The 16,190-nt window shown below is 40.9% G+C and overlaps 1 protein-coding gene across 3 annotated transcripts in view; it reads left to right on the plus strand.

Moving 5' to 3' along the window:
- The window catches only part of GRAMD2B (GRAM domain containing 2B), a 105,719-nt gene that overhangs the window by 26,419 nt on the left and 63,110 nt on the right, over window positions 1-16,190 (plus strand). The window contains exon 1 of one of the 3 annotated variants that reach the window (XM_082380721.1): window positions 11,970-12,279. The exons of 1 other annotated variant lie outside the window; for it this stretch is intronic. In XM_082380721.1, coding sequence (XP_082236847.1) covers window positions 12,216-12,279 — 64 coding nt within the window. In that variant the 5' untranslated portion in view covers window positions 11,970-12,215. Of the gene's footprint in view, window positions 1-11,969; window positions 12,280-16,190 lie in introns of those variants that run through there. One more of the 3 variants, XM_082380719.1, reaches the window with a different exon arrangement.

The following is a 16,190-nucleotide window of genomic DNA, read 5'->3' on the forward strand; positions in this document are numbered from 1 at the left end:
CCATTTGGGGGTAGATAGCAAAACAAAAGAGGATATTTGAGGGTATCAAGTATTTTCTAAAATATCTGTTCTAATTTGCAGAGCATTTATTTTATAGTAAATGTCATTTGCTTCTCTTGATCCTTTTGATTATATAACTCAACGAACTTATTAAACAGTCACATGATAAACTGGAAATCAAGAGGTGAAGCTACGCTACTATTCATAAGCTGTGACTGGTATTGGTCAGGAAGCTTTTGGTAGCTATTTCATGGATTATGCAAAAAGTGCAGAGTTAAAGGAGTTTAAAACTTTGTAATGTCACATACTGAAATAAACATGTGAATGGAAGTAGGAAGAAAAAGTCTTATCCAAAAACTCTTTTGTCATAATTTGCAGTTTAATTATCAAAGACAGAGATAATAAGATATATATCCATAGAAAAAAGTAAAGAGACAAAGATCATATTGATATCCAAGAGAAAAAAAAAAGAGATAAAAACTTTAGGTAAGTAGGTGTTTCGTTTCTTCTTTCTGTTATTTTATTAACCAGAATACATTTTTTTTTAACCAGCTCTGGCTAAAAAGATTTGAGGCTTTTCTTTTTACTTCTTTTAACTGAGGTTTAACTTAAATACATTAAAATGAATACACTCAAGAACTTTTACATATGCATACGCCCACATAACCACTACCCAGATCAACATATAGAACATTTCTAGCGCCCTTGAAAGTCGTCTACCCCCTTCTTAGTCCATACCTGCAAGGTAACCACTATCCACATTTTAAATAAAGCAGGTAACAAAACTAGAAAATGATAAATGAAAAAGTAAAGGAATCCTAAACCTGATTTTTTTTTGTTTTCTGGTATGTGCTAGAGTTTTTCTTTACAAAGTTTACATTGGCAGTTTACTAACCATGAGGTACCCAAGGATCTAAGGAATTAGCTCACTAGGTGGTAAACTGAAAACCATAGCCTGCAGCTTAAGAGAAGCAGCAGCCTTCAAATTCTTACTGTAGAAGAGTCATATGACCCATTTCTTTCTTCTAGAGCAAAATGATTAAAGGAAGCATCTGGAGAATTAAATCAGATTGTTTACAACCTCAGTATCAACATAAGTGTTGACCCAGTTAGGTCTAAGCAAAAATTCTGCCTTGTGGTTAGCAAAGCCAAGATGAGTAATAACAGGGAGTCACTTAGACCTAAACTCTTGGTTGGGTCATGAAGCTGTCAACTCTGCGCATGCCCCTGATTTGACACCAATGGAGCATAAGCTTCGAGTTGTTTTTCAAGTAACTGTGGTAATTTGACATTCTTGCATACATTGATTTTCACCCCAGCGTTCCGTAACTTTCAGGTCATTTAATAAATTGGGGAGGACAGTGAGTGACAGAGGGTGCCCTCCTGAGCAGCAAGACAATCAGATCCAAGAGTCCGGTTCATTTAGATGCCTAGCCCAACAACTGAACTAACATGATACTTCACTTTGGCCAGTACTATGTATTGGCTATCAATAAATTATCCAAACAGGGACACCTTTTGAGAGTGAAAGGGGCACTATCATAATTACGCCAGAACTGCAGGACTAAATCAGGACTGACCCAAGCAAACCAGGACATACAGTCAGTCACCTTAGCTATCACAAGCCTCCAGTCCATAAGAGTTCATACTGATTAACTCTCAATTCCAATGTCTCCTTTAATGGTTAAGCTAAAGCTTTTACAGTGGCAAAGACATCTGAGAGTGAAAAAAAACCCCAAGGACACGTGAGAGACTGTAGCTGAGTTCCGGCAAGTTAAACTGTATCAATGCCACTGATACAAGGACGTAGCCTCAGCTTCTGACATAAGGAAATCAACCCGAAGAGGGCAGAGGACTCAGAGGAAGAGAAGTTACATCTCCAGCTTTTGTAAACCTGTCTAGCGTGCAATAATACTCCACACGCTGTCTTTCCATACTGAGGGCTGATGAACTAAGGGAGGGCAATACCCTCAATTTGTTAAAATATTATCCTGGTCAGTAATAATGTAATAATGATAATTAGTAGTTTATATGACTTGAGTGCTTACTATGTACCTGCATAGTGTACTAATTCCTTTATATATATTTGCTCTTTAAACTCCCCAGTGGTCCTATAAGATAGATACTACTGCTGTTCCCATTCTTTTCCCACAGATGAGGAAATTGAGGCTTAGAGGAGGTTAAGTCATTCATCCAAGGTAGCATGATGCATATTAGGACTCCAAGATCAGTCTGAATCCGGACTCCTCCCCCACTCATCCCAGGGCTCTTTAATTGCCAGATAAACTCACTCAGCTAGCTCAAACAAGGGGATTTGTTTACTGACGGGATACCACAGGAAAACCCTTGGACACCAATAGCAGAAAAGCAAATACTGTAGGACCACCTGGTGCAGGGGATGGGGTGGTAGACAACTGAGAAGCTAGGAACCAAGACCATTCCCACCAGCTCTCATCTCCTGTTTCTTTGCAGTGTCTACTACAAATTTATACAGTATTTTTTTGAAATCTGGGGGATTGGGATTCTATAGGACCAAGCATTTCCAATGTCTGAATCTCCCTCTATTATGTGTCTTATTAAAGAACTTACATATTTTTTGATATGGAGAAAGGATGAGCTTTTCATTTTGCTGACTACTACTAAAAATAAAAATTAAATTCTGCTTTTAATTAGCCTGTGATCCTAACACACAGGGAAACATTCAGTTTTCATCTGGTATGCTTTTAAAAGTAGAAACGAATGCAAAGAAGCACAAAGCCCTACAGGAAGGAGGTCAAGGCCTTAGGTTCCCAAAGGAATAGATTTCCATAATTACTCTCTCCTCATGAAATTTATTTAAAATTGTCATTTTGCAATTGGTAAATGCAAGATTTCTGTGTAAAAGACGTTTTGTTTTGTTTTCCCCCTAGTTCTTACAGTTAGACTATGTAAGGCAGAAAGTGATGTAGCTATAACCATGAGGTTTAGGGTCCTTCCCTCGAGGCCAGCGTTCTGTTACTTCAATGCCGTGTTTCATGAATAGATTCATATTCTGGCACCAAGCAAAGTGCTTGGACTGGAGCCCAGTCCTCCTGACTTCCAGCCTAGGGCCTTTTCAATAAGTTGTGCAGATGTCTGGGGGGAGGGGGTGGCTCGTGTGTGACCCAAAACAGTAGAACCTGAAGAATCAAAGGGCCGTCTCCCGCCCCTCCCGCCATTTTACAGCATGATGTTACTTGGTCCAAGTGTCTGGTTGTGACATATGAAGGTGGCAGTTTTTGACTAAGGTTCTTTGTACGTATGTTTTGTAAATATCTGTATATTGAACTCTCCCATTGGACTGCAAACTCACTTATAGCAAGCAGGTGCTTATTTATTTTTATATCTCCACCACCCAGAATATAGCCTGGCACATAAAAGGCATCAAAAAAGTGTTGATTGGAGGAAAGGAAGGAAGGGAGGGAGGGAGGGGGGACAGACAGCGCAATTTGCCTCAAATGTAGGGTCTATTTATGAGGTTCAGCCACAAAGTAAAAGCAAAGTGAATATGTAGCTATTTGAGAGAAATAGAAAAACTTTCTTATTTGCCTGAGGTATTTGTTGGTTCCTTCTCCCATGTTCCTTCTTTGCCAGGTTATTTGTTGGATACATTTTTTAAATGAATGGTGCTACATAGAGAACAGATTGGAAGATAACAAAATGCTAATAGGAATTGTCAGAAAATATGAAAGTATGTAAAAAAAGAGTGAAAAGCAATTAAAAGTGGGCAACATTGGTGACATAAAGAAAAATGTAACTTGCAGAAACTACTTGAACAATAATTAAATATTACCTGCTTCAAAACAATGTGCTAATTGCCCTGCCTGGACTGCCTTGTCAAAACATTTCACAGGGAGGAAAACAGAACGTGCCAAACCAGGGTGCAAGGAAAGAGAAAGGCCAGTCCTCATACTGACAGCATGGCCATTAGTTCCCAAAACAGGGGAAGGAAGTAGCTGTATGGATGTTTCTCTAAGAAAATATGAGCGATTCCATAACTTTAAAGTGTTGCCTGTGGGTTGTAAACAGTAATTCTTGGACTTGCTCCGGAGCTAGACCATCTGGGAGTCATGGGACCTCTCTGACCTGTTTGAAGCACTTGCACTCAACTAGCAGACAAGTGAGAAGTAGCACAGGCCAAAGGTTTTCCTTTCTAAACTGGGAGGGAGGGCTCAGGAGAGATTTCAGTTATATTTCTTTTCCATGCACTCTTTTTTTTTCCCCTGATAATTGAAAAAAAAAAGACCAATATTATTCAAATCAACATCTCAGGTCAGCTAGAGTTCCAGATGAGTATGGTTGAGAACCACTGATTGGAAACAATCACCCAACGATTCATTCATTCATTCAACACATATTTATTGAGCATCTAACATGAACCAGGCACTGTGGATACAGTGGCTAACACAACAGACAAGTCCTTTATTTTTGAGAAGGTTCCATTCTTGTAGGAGAGGACAGATAATAAACAAATGGGCAGAGGAGATAGTGTCTCTCTGAGACCATTTCCCGCAACCTTCTCTTCCCTCCTTATATGCCAGGCACGGTGTAGAACAGTGGCCTTCTTGCTGTTCCCTAGAATATGCCAAGCTCAGCCCTGCCTGGAGGTCTTTCCCCATGCCCTTCACTCTGGCTGGCAAGCTTTGCTCCCAGACTTCACATGACTTCCTCCTTCCCCTCCTTCAAGTCTCAGCTGAGATGTCACCTGTCAAAGAGGCTTCCCTGATCATCTTATGTAAAACAGACCTCCCTCACTCTCCCTGATGTTCTATTTTATCTTCTTTATATCTCTTATCTGTTGAAACTGTGTTATTTATGTGTTACTTTTTTACTTTTGATAAAAAAGTAGAATGTAAGAGCCACTGCAGTATGGGTTTTTGCTTGTTTTGTCCATTTCTATATCTCACGTGTTTAGAACAGTGCTATTAGAAATGCCCACTTACTCACATGCCCAGTGACGAAGTGTCTGGAGTCAGAGGACCTAATCTCTTATCTGCACTGTGGTAGCTGGTCTCCAAAAATGGCCCATGGTGAGCTGCATTCCTGGTATTCACACCTTGGGTAGTTCTTTTGCCTTGAACCTGAGCTGGCCCTGTGGTTCACCTGTGACCAACAGAATACAGCAGAGGTGAAGACGCCTGATGTCCTAGGCTATCTCATAGGAAGCCTTGCAGACTCCACATTGATATCATGGAACACATGCTCTGGAGGAAGCCAATCACCAAGTTAAAAAGTCCAACTATACTGGGACTGCCATGCTGTAAGGAAGCCCAAGCTAGCCATGTGGGAGGCCATGCAGAGAGACTAAAATCCCCAGCTGTTCCAGCCATCTCAGCTGAAGCATCAGATATGAGGGTGCACATCCAGCTCAGAAGAACATTCAAATGACTCCAACCTTGGGGGCCATCTGACTGCATCTGCATGAGAGCCCCCAAATGAGAACTATCCAGCTGAGCCCCATCAATCCACCATACCATAAGAGAAAATAATACATCATTGTTTTAAGCCACCAAGGTTTGAGGTGGTTAGTTTCGCAGCAATAGATAACTGCAAAATGCAGCCACCAAAGGTAGTTCTAGATTCAAACATTTCTTTCTCCACAAATACTACATATGTCTAAGGATCCTTGGGCTTTGCTCCCCTCACACACACTCTCCTCTAAGGCACATGTCTCTGCCATTAATAAGCTTTGTTTGCACTGTTCACTTTCCTACTACCGTTTATAAGCACCCACTGGGAGTCAGAAAAGCTGGGTCTTCATCCTCATGGGACCACTGTAATTTTGGCCAAGTCACTAAACTCTCTGAAGCTCAGGCTCAGAAAAATGGTGGCAGGGATTTGATATTTTAATTCTTTTGGATGTGTGGCAGACAACCCCTTCCCTCAAACTGAAACTAATACAGAACAGAAATAAATGAGAGAGATACAAGTGGAAGAGTTCTGACTGAAGCAGGACAGGCTGTATATTGGAGTAGTGGTTAGAGGCAGGGACTGCAGTCAGAAGACCTAAGCTCAGATGCTGGCCCATCCCCTCACCGGTCACCCCAGAACCCGGTGTGAAAACCACTATCCTGGCTGGTCTCAGAGGCCTCCCCACTTCACATTGTTGTGATCTGTAACATTTACCACACAGAAAATAGACACATATTTTAAAACTTTGGTGTAGATTTTAATTTATTGTTTATATGGTGTCATTTATTTTAATTTAAAAACAGAGTATTGATCTGGAAGAGTTTTTTATTGCTTCTGCTTTCTCACAGAATCAGATTTATACTAGTTTTTCCCAACTACCATCTGCCCCTAGAGCAGTAAGCCCTTACGATCTTGCCTCTTCCTCTCAACACAGGTGCTAAACTTAGTTCTTGCTTCACCCCTAGAGAGAGAAATAGAGTATTTCAAATTTCCCCATCTGCAGTATAACTTGGCTTGGGAAATACTGGTTTAAAACCATTCTATTTGATTTTTTAAGATTTTATTTTCAAAGGCCTCTATAGTAGGAGATTCCATAGCCTACTAGAGTTTCCCATTCCAATGTTTAATGGCTGTATTCATTTGGAAATTTTCCCTCATATTTGACAGAAATCACTCAGTAAAGGTCCCCTGCATATATAATGCTTCTCAACTTTCATTTCTACAACTTTTAAAAAATGTCTTATAATTAAGTTCTTCAGTGTCACTGTTCAGCTCTCTTCTTTTTTTTAAAATTTTTTATTTTTTTAAATAAATTTATTTACTTATTATTGGCTGTATTGGGTCTTCGTCATTGGGTATTCGTTGCTGCGTGCGGGCTTTCTCTAGTTGCAGCGAGCAGGGACTAAGCTTCGTCGCCGTGTGCGGGCTTCTCATTGCAGTGGCTTCTCTTGTTGCGGAGCTTGGGCTCTAGGCGCGTGGGCTTCAGTAGTTGTGGCGCACGGGCTTAGTTGCTCCGCGGCATGCGGGATCTTCCCGGACCAGGGCTCGAACCCATGTCCCCTGCATTGGCAGGCGGATTCTTAACCACTGCGTCACCAGGGAAGTTCCATGTATAGCTCTCTTCTGAACTCTCTCACTTTTTCCCCATTTTCTCCTCTGCATAGTAACCTTAAATTGAAAACAGGAATGGTCTGAAGAGTGTTCCTGGATTCTTTGACTTATGATGTATATTAAATATAACACATTGTTAACTTATTACAGCACTTCCAGGTTTCATCTTGGTAAGAGCATCAACATTTTCTAAAACATATGTCATCAGACAATATGCATAAAATTACAGGCATGTAGTGACACTTTACATGTACTTATATTGGCTAATAAACACATACCCCGCCCTGTGTTATAAATTAGGTAACTTCTTGACCATACATTGCAACCAAATAGCCACTCAAATCTCCAAACTCATATTTGAACTCTGCCCCAAAACTATGGACAGATGCACAGTGTTTCTGATCAATGTTAAAAAGAGACCGCAATCTGATCAATATTGTTGACCGAAGAAAAACTACACAACCTAAAAGTTTCAAGTTGAGTTTTATTCGAGGATCTTACTGAGGACTATGGTCCAGGAGACAGTCTCTCAGATAACAATGAGGAACTTCTCCAAAGAGATAACAGAGGAGCCAGGATATATACAAGTTTTTTGCTGGGAAAAAAACCCCAAAACAACATGTAGTCGAACATCAAAAGATTACTGCTAATCACAAAGAACAGATATCTCAAGTTAATGATTTTAGTGTTTTTCTATGTATGGGGAGATACAAGATTCGGGGTTCACTGAAATTATTCCTTAGATACACATCTTAACTATCTAGTATCTAGGGCCAGTATCCAAAGCACAGAAAGCTTCCTGGTTTTCTCCATCCTGAATTCCCCATAGGGCACACCATAAATGGGTACCTGCAGTGGCTAATGGCTTGATCCTCACAGAACAGGGATGGCAGGCAACATTCTCTGTTCACAATATTCTAAGCTGTTGAATAGAAGCCCCTACCTCCTGAAAGGTTATGGGTTAGGCATTTTCTACTAGAACTGGAAAAAGTATTGGCTAGAACTTTTCTTTGATGTCAGAAACAAGAAATTATGTTCCCAGAGGCTTGGAGGAAGAAAAATAGAGGGTAGGATCTTTTATTGGTGCCAAATCAAAGAGTCCCCCAAAATGTATTTTAGATATAATCTTATGTCTCTATTTTATCACACGACAATGAAGTTTCCCTATCATTTTACTGCTGCTGCCTTTTAAATACTGCATTCCATTTTACTGTAGAATAGCCCAAAGAATAAACAAATTAGGAAGCTGTTTGACAATGTCTTTTAAACTCAAGCAAATGCCACTAAGTAAAATAACGTTGTGTACTAGCTCCTTTCTAATTCCTCCCCACCCTAGGAAAGGGCTATTGACTATTTTCCCAAACTGCTCCTCCAATCCCTCCCCACCCCACCCCCACTGTTTTCTCCCTTTCTCACTTAAAACCACACTACTGGAAGTCCTCATCACATACACCGAAGAACAAGTTTCAGGGCAACTGAGCGCTCCCTAACTGAGCTGTAAGCCCATGCGGGGAAGCTATGAACACTTGCCCTTACTCATGCATCAAAAGAGGACTGACCATGGTTTCTGAAAAGGTTAAACATAGCACTACCAAAAGACCCAGAATTCCACTCCTAGGTATATACCCAGAAGAACTGAAAGCAGGGACTCAAACAAATATTTGTACATCAGTATTCATAGCAGAATTATTCACAATAGCCAAAAGGTAGAAACAACCCAAGTGTTCATCAAGAGATGAATGAATAAACAAGTGTGGAATATACATACAAATATTATTCAGCCAAAAAAAAAAAAAAAAGAATGAAGTACTAATAAATGCTACAACTTGGATGGATCTTGAAAACATTATGCTTAGTGAAATAAGCCAGATGCAGAAGGAAAAATATTGTCTGATGCCATTCACATGAGGGCCCTAGAATAGACAAATTCATAGAGACAGAAAATAGAATAGAGGCTACCAAGGCCTGGGAGAAGGTGGGAAGGAGGAGTCATTGTTGAATAGACACAGTTTATGTTGGGGTGATTTTTTAAGTTTCGGGTATAGATAGTGGTGATGGTTACATACATTGTGAATGTATTTAATGTCACTAAATTGTACACTTACCAATGGTTAAAACGATAAATATTATGTATATTTTACAGAAATAAAAAAATTACTTATGGGGCAAAAAAGTCAGTTCTGGTCCAAGTTCTGCAGTGGGGGTAGCTTGAAGGGCACCTGAGTTTTAAGGTGAGAGTCACTACCCAGAGTTTGGAACATTCTAAGCCCACTCCCACCCCAAGTATGATGGTGAGCTAGAGTAGGGACCTGGAAGCTGAAGGCCTCAGTAATGTCCCTAAGAAGTGACAGCTATGGACACCAAAGAGATGGCTTCCAAGCCTCCAGGGCACCTAGAGCCTTCCCCACCCTGCCCCGCCGGGCTCCTGAAGCCAGGGGGTCAGTGGTGCTCAGGTAGGAAAAAAGAGGAAGAGAGAGAGAGAGAGAGAGAGTGTGTGAACTGACCAAGCCAACTCAAATGGAATTTCTGTAAACTTTTTTCTTTTACTTATTTTTCAAGTGTCATGAGAGTCCATTTTGGAGCAAGCAGTTTACAAAAAGATGCTTTTCTTCTCTCAGACTAATATATAAGCTAGTAAATGTAGAAGGAATTAGAAAACTTTGGAAAGGACTTGAACCTCCAAAATGTTTGAGGTTATTTAGAAGAGTAGGTGTTTTCTTTTACACACACACACATACACACATACATTGTCGACTGAAAAAAAATGCACAATCTAAAAGTTGAGAATTATATTGTATTCGGTGGGCCGGGAGACAGCTTCTAGATCACTCTGAGGGACAGTTCCAAAGAGGTAAGGGAGGAGCCAGGATATATAAGAGTTTTTGCAAAACAAAAAAACAAAACAAAAAACACGGGTAGTTGGAACACCAAAAGATTACTGTTAATTAAAGAAAACCAGACACCTCAAATTAATGAATTTAGCGCTTTTCTATGTATGGGAAGATGCACGAGTCTGGGCTCATTGAAATCATTCCTTTAATATGCACCTTAACTATCTAGGGCCAGTGTCCTGCTTTTCTCCATCCTGAATCCCCTCAGGGTGTGCTGTTGTGGCTGGCTCCAGTGGCTGATGGCTTGTTGGCAGGCGACATTCTTCCTCCACAACATAAACACTATGGTTGCATGTTCTTTGTAATTATTCTTAAATCTAAAATTAATTTTATAAGAAAATCCGAAGGCAGCCCCAGAGCATAATGTTAGTAATGTTTTTCCAGCCGTAAAGTTAGGCCTCCAACAATAAGATTTTATATTAGTTATTCTTATTCTCAACTACTCTGTAGCAAATTACAAATCTACCAACACATACGTTATTTGCTATTGCAGGGGAGCAAAGTTTGCCACCCCAAAATGCATCCCTTTGGCATGCAGATTATTTCAAGCTAAAAACAAGCAAGGCCCAAAAGATTGGGGAAGAATCTTTGAACTTTCCCCTAACTGCCTAAAACAATTTAGATAGAAGACCTGTTCCAGGAAGGGAGCTGTCACCGTAGATTACTACAGTGTAATATGAACTAGGTGTGTAGACAGGGAGGAACCTAGTGAAGTCTGCTTGTTGAAATTCCCCTCTGTGTCCCATTGTTTCTGTATGACCCAGCAAACATTTTTTGCCGCCCCTTTGCTCATTTTCATCTTCCTGTGAATTGCCTTCGTTCCCTCAAACAATGGAGCCATCCACAACTGTGCACCCTGAGGGGATTCAGGACGGAAAAAAGCTGGACACTGGCCCCAGACAGTTAAGGTGCATATCAAAGGAATGATTTCAATAAGCCCAGACTCTTGCATCTCCCCATACACAGAAGAGTGCTAAATTCATTAACTTGAGATGTCTGGTTTTTCTTTAATTAACAGTAATCTTTTGACTCCCTGGTTTTTGTTGCCAAAACTCGTATATATCCTGGCTCCTCTCTTACCTCTTCAGGGCAATCCCTCAGAGCTATCCAAGAGGCTGTCTTCTGGGCTTAAGTACTCAGCAAGTCCGCCAAATAAAACATAATTCTCAACTTTTAGGTTGTGCAGGTTTTTTTTTTTTTCAGTCGACGCTATGAAGTCCCAAACCCCTGCCCCATTCTCTTCTCTCAGATGGCATATAAGCCTCGATTGCCTAACTTGTCCTTGGGCCTCATTTTCTTAGGGAGCCCCCTGGACGCAGGTAATTAAATTTGATTTTCTCCTATTAATCTATCTCACGTCAATTTAACTCTTAGACCAGCCAGAAGAACCTAGAAGGGCAGAGGAAAGTTTCTTCTTCCTCACTCTACTAAGTGGATGTTTAGAATAATGGCTAGAACATGGCAGGTCTCAAAGTTCCTTAAATGTGTACGTGGATGCTTCAAACACAAAACTTGACAGAACCAGCAAGGCGGGAAGAAGAGGCTTCATTTTATTGGTTGGGCGCATAGTAAGCAAGTTGCTGGTGAGGTTTTGATGGCCGCTTCTCCACGCCCCCCTCCGCCTCTACCAACTAGGAAGGGTCGACCAGGCAACTACCTCATATTACCTCAGTCACTGAACCGACCTATTGTTTAAGCTCTGACAGGCGGTCCTCAAAGAGACTACACCCTGCTTGAATAATTTAGGCTGGGGCACAAACCAGCCCACAAAGCGCATCTGTGCGAGAGAGAGCCTCGCTCAGTCCTGTCGTTTCCTGCATCTACAGCTGGCTGCCCATTTTTCAAACCCCGTATTTACAGTCGGGGTAGAAAAAAAGCCCAGTTTACCAGGAGGCTACTTATACGGCGCCGGGTTAGGCATATGTTTCACCTGCTTGGCCAATTAGCTTCCTCTGCCCGCAAGACTAGTTCAACAGGTTTCCTTTTTCTCTTCCTCCGCCTCCTGGGTTGGGGAAAGAGGTTGTCACTTCGCTTCGACCCTCCCCTTCCCTCCCTCCCGGCTCTGCCCCGCCAGCTCGGACCAATCGCGCCGGCTCGAACGTGTCCAGGTTGGCGGCCCCCGGCGCGGCCGGCCCGGATGCGCCGAGCGGCCCAGGGCGCAGGGGAGGGCGCGGCGGGTTCGCTGGGCCTGCGCCCCGGACGGTGGGAGTCAGGGAAACGGGAGGAGGAGACTGTCTGAAGGTGCACTTCCAGACGCGGCCCTGATGACTGAACTACAGCAAGATGTGGACGACACAAAGCCTGCCAAAGTGCTCGGGAAGAGAGAGAGCAAAATTGGCTCAGCCCAGTAAGTATCCTTCGCTGGATCCCAGCTGGGGCGGTAGAACGCGCGCTGCCCAAACTTCTCCTCCAGGGAAGAGTTGGGAGTGGAAACGGTTTTCTGGAACTTTAACGTGGACAGACTTGTGGCTTGAACTCTTTCTGTGGCGCCCGGTCTCTTTCTTGCCCCCGATTCTGTAGTAGAGAAAAGGCACGGCCGCGTTTCAGAAACGCACAGCAGCTTGCAGTCCGGTGGGGATGGGAATTATTTGAGCCGAGAGCACGACCGGCGTTTTATAAATCCCAAGGGAGGTCTGGGGCGCCTCTTCAGAGCTCCAAGCCACATCAAGAAGCAGCGCTCAACATTTATTCTAATTGTCTTACATCTTAATGACTTGGGTGAAGATGCAGCTGTCCCGTAGATGTCATCTGGTCACTAGCTTCACAAAGATGCGTTATTTTGTCATTCGATTCGGAGCGTGAGGGTGTTTTTTTCCCCCATCCCCTTCACTGTTTCCCCTCACGAGAGAGGAAAAGTAGTGGAAAATATGAAATACGCTTTATCTCTCCCCCTCAAAGACTGCCTGCCTTTGTTGGGTACTTAACACAAACTTGTTATACGCTTTTTTTTTTTTGAGGGAGGGTGTGGGCGTGGGGTGAGGGAGCACTATGAACATAAAATAAAGCATCAGATATGGGGTTGTGACTATCCTCTTAAAAGATTCATGTGCGTAATAGGATTTGCACATTGTTTGACCTATAAACTCTTCTGGTTTAAGAAACTGAAAACTCAAATATTTGATCACAAGGATTAGCTTCCTGTAACGAGATGTATTTATTTATCTTACGTACTTTTTAAAATCCAGAAGTGTGGTTATTTATGTGATTGTTATTCCCAAACTTTTCTTTTAAAAAAGAAAAGAATCTTTAAGTGTTTGGTCATTTTCTATATCACTGTAACATTAAGTGAGACAGGTAAATATCTAAATAAGCCCAATTTTAATTTTTATGGTACCAAGCTGTTGGGTATCTAAAATGCTTTATTGCTACTAGTATAAAAAAGATGACAGATTTTTTTTAATAGTAAAGATTCAATCCAAAAGAAAGAAAAAGATTTAAAAAATTCAATCCTCATCATTCATTATTTCAGCATTTACTCATTTTTAAGAACACAGCCTGGTTCCACATAAAGACTTGTGTTTGTAAAAGCGTATTCCACCCATTTATTGAAGTTTGGAAAAAGAATAGCTTTTATTAGCTGCTTTGAATTGTGGTTTCAAAGGCTTTGGTCATATTCTCTTCAAGTGTCTGCTTTCCTCGGCTACCTCAGCATTGTCAACTTCAGCTGATGTTCTTTCCTCTCTACTGACTGAAAAAAAGATGATTGAGGAAAAATTGCTCTAGGTATAACTCTCACAAAATGTTCTTGTTTTCCTCACCCAGAAATAAAATCCTTATTTTATGCTAATAATTCAAGCCCAAGAAAAAGATGAACCAGCAAATGACATGTATTTCCTTAACCATTCTTTTATAAACTTTACCTCCCTGACGAAGAGGTGCTGTGGCTAGTCAGGTCACCATTTCATAGATGTTTGAGGTGACAGGAGTGGTAAGTGGCGCTGGTAGGTCTGGAACCCAGGACTCTAAACTCCTGGATCAGAGCTCATCCAAAGGCACTGTTTATTTCCAGCTACACAAAGCAGAATGATTCAAGTCCACCCAACAGCTGTTAAGTTTTAAATCTTCCCATTCCCTCCCAGTCCTCAAGATACTCAGTCAAGGAGAGCATTCTGATTGATTGAAGACATCTGCTATAGCATTAGACTAATTTTGTTAAATTAAAACTCTTTAGATGTTGAGAAAATAATTATGTAGAAGATACACACAACCACATTGAAGCTCAAGGCCCCGAACAGCCAGCCCTTCATTTGGAACATTCAGTTTCACAAAGTCATTTCAGTTCTACAAATAGGAATACCTACTCTTTGTTCAATAATGGTGGGCAATACAAGAATGAATGGGATTTGGTATCCGTCTTTCTGTAACTCCAAGAGCAGTGTTGACGGGAGCCATGTGTGTATATTACAGTACTTCAAGGGACGATGGTGGCCAGTGCCACATTAAACACACAAACAAGATATTATAAAAAGTTTGGCCTATAACTGAATCTTCTCCGCAGTTAGGATGTGTACCCATTTGGCAGTCTTTGGTTTATTGAGTCTTTGGTTTTTCCCCCACAAAGTGGTAATTCCCAGGCCTACTAAAGTCACTTCTGAAATTCCCAGGCCTACTAAAGTCACTTCTGATTCAATCTAAGATTTTAGACCCTCTTTTTTTCTGAGCTCTTAAACTCCTGCTTTGGTAACAGAATAAAAGTAATTTAAAGACACAGGTAGATACATTTTCACAGTGATATATTGGTGTGATAATTCCATATTTGAAATCATGTTGAGTAGCAAAATTTTTATGCTTGGAAACCCAGTCTAACTTGTCTGTTTTTTTTTGTTTTTTTTTTGTTTTTTTTTTAACTTGTCTGTTTTGAATTTCATCTTAGATTAATCATCACTAAGCTCAAAGTTGTTGAAGTCTGGGTGTCCCAAGGGACATTTTCTTCAAGAGTGTTAGAATGGCTTGCTCCTCCCCATTCTCTGCATCTGTAACTTCACCCACATGGGCCTCATCACCTAGGACCTTAGCCTCTTAATTAATAATAGCTGCCAATTATGGAGAATGCTTGCTATGTGACAGGCTGTGTGCTCAACACTTAACGCATTCATTGTCATACAGAATCCGGTCGATACTATCATTATCTCCATTTTACAAGTAAGAACACTGAAATTCTGAGAAGTTAAGTAACTAGCCAGGCAGAGACACAGTTAATAAGAGAACAGCTCAAATTCAAGTCCAGGCCTCCTAACTCTAGAGCTTGACCTTGAATCTTTATCCCTCCTCCTATACGCTAGAATCTATGACGGCCCTCCATGACCTACTCTTAAAAAAAAGCCTCCTCTGCCAAGAATTTAAGACCCTTAATGATCTGGACACACATAGACCATTTCAACCCCGTTTCCTAGTCCTGGTCAGCTTGCACAGCCTCTGTAGCCAGCCACACTAGCAGCCCTGTAAGTCAGAGGCGATAATGCAGGAGAATAAGGAACATGTGTGCCAAACGTAGTACTGAATCAGGTTCCCTCATTCTTCCCTCCTCCTCAGCTCTCTATTACTTTGCTCAAGCAGTGCCCTCTCTTCTCTCTCTTAAGATACTTCTGTAAATCAACTTGAGCTTTCCTTCATTTAAAGCCTCTCCTAATCACTGGCCATACTCTCCTCTCTCTTACCATTGCTCGCCTTGTATGTATGTGGTCAGCCCAGAGAAGTTCGCTGCTACTACTATTACTATATATTAACAGTTAATGTTTATGTAACGTTTAGTGTGTACGAAATACTGCTCTAAGTTATTAACATATATTAATTCACATAGTAGTCCAGTGTACATTAGTTGACAAACAGAATAAGAGTTGCAGTTGGGGACTGATCTTGCATTGGAAGCAAGAGGAGCAAAGATGAATAATTATTGAGTATAGCTTGACTTCTTAGTGCTTGCTGAAGTCCAAACATTGAAAGTGACTAATTAGCAAGAAAATCTCTGTAAATTATCTATACATTATATATCTTTCCATATGTGTGTTTGTATATTTTTTTTCTTCTGTAATTCTAATTTCCAGCTCACCAACTCTGACAGATTACCCAGCATACTTTTTAATATAAACTTTGGGATAAGAAGAAAAAATTACAGCATTAGAAAATATTAAAATTATATTAAGGTAAAACAATCAGTTGAGGAGTTTGAAAAGATGGAGAAAAATAAATAGTGTTCTGGTTTTAAATGTTTTAAAAAGAAATTTAATGAACCAAATCAGCTCCATGGCTCAATGTTAA

This window comes from Balaenoptera borealis (genome assembly GCF_965194805.1).
Source record: "Balaenoptera borealis genome assembly, chromosome: 2".
Taxonomy (NCBI): domain Eukaryota; kingdom Metazoa; phylum Chordata; class Mammalia; order Artiodactyla; family Balaenopteridae; genus Balaenoptera; species Balaenoptera borealis.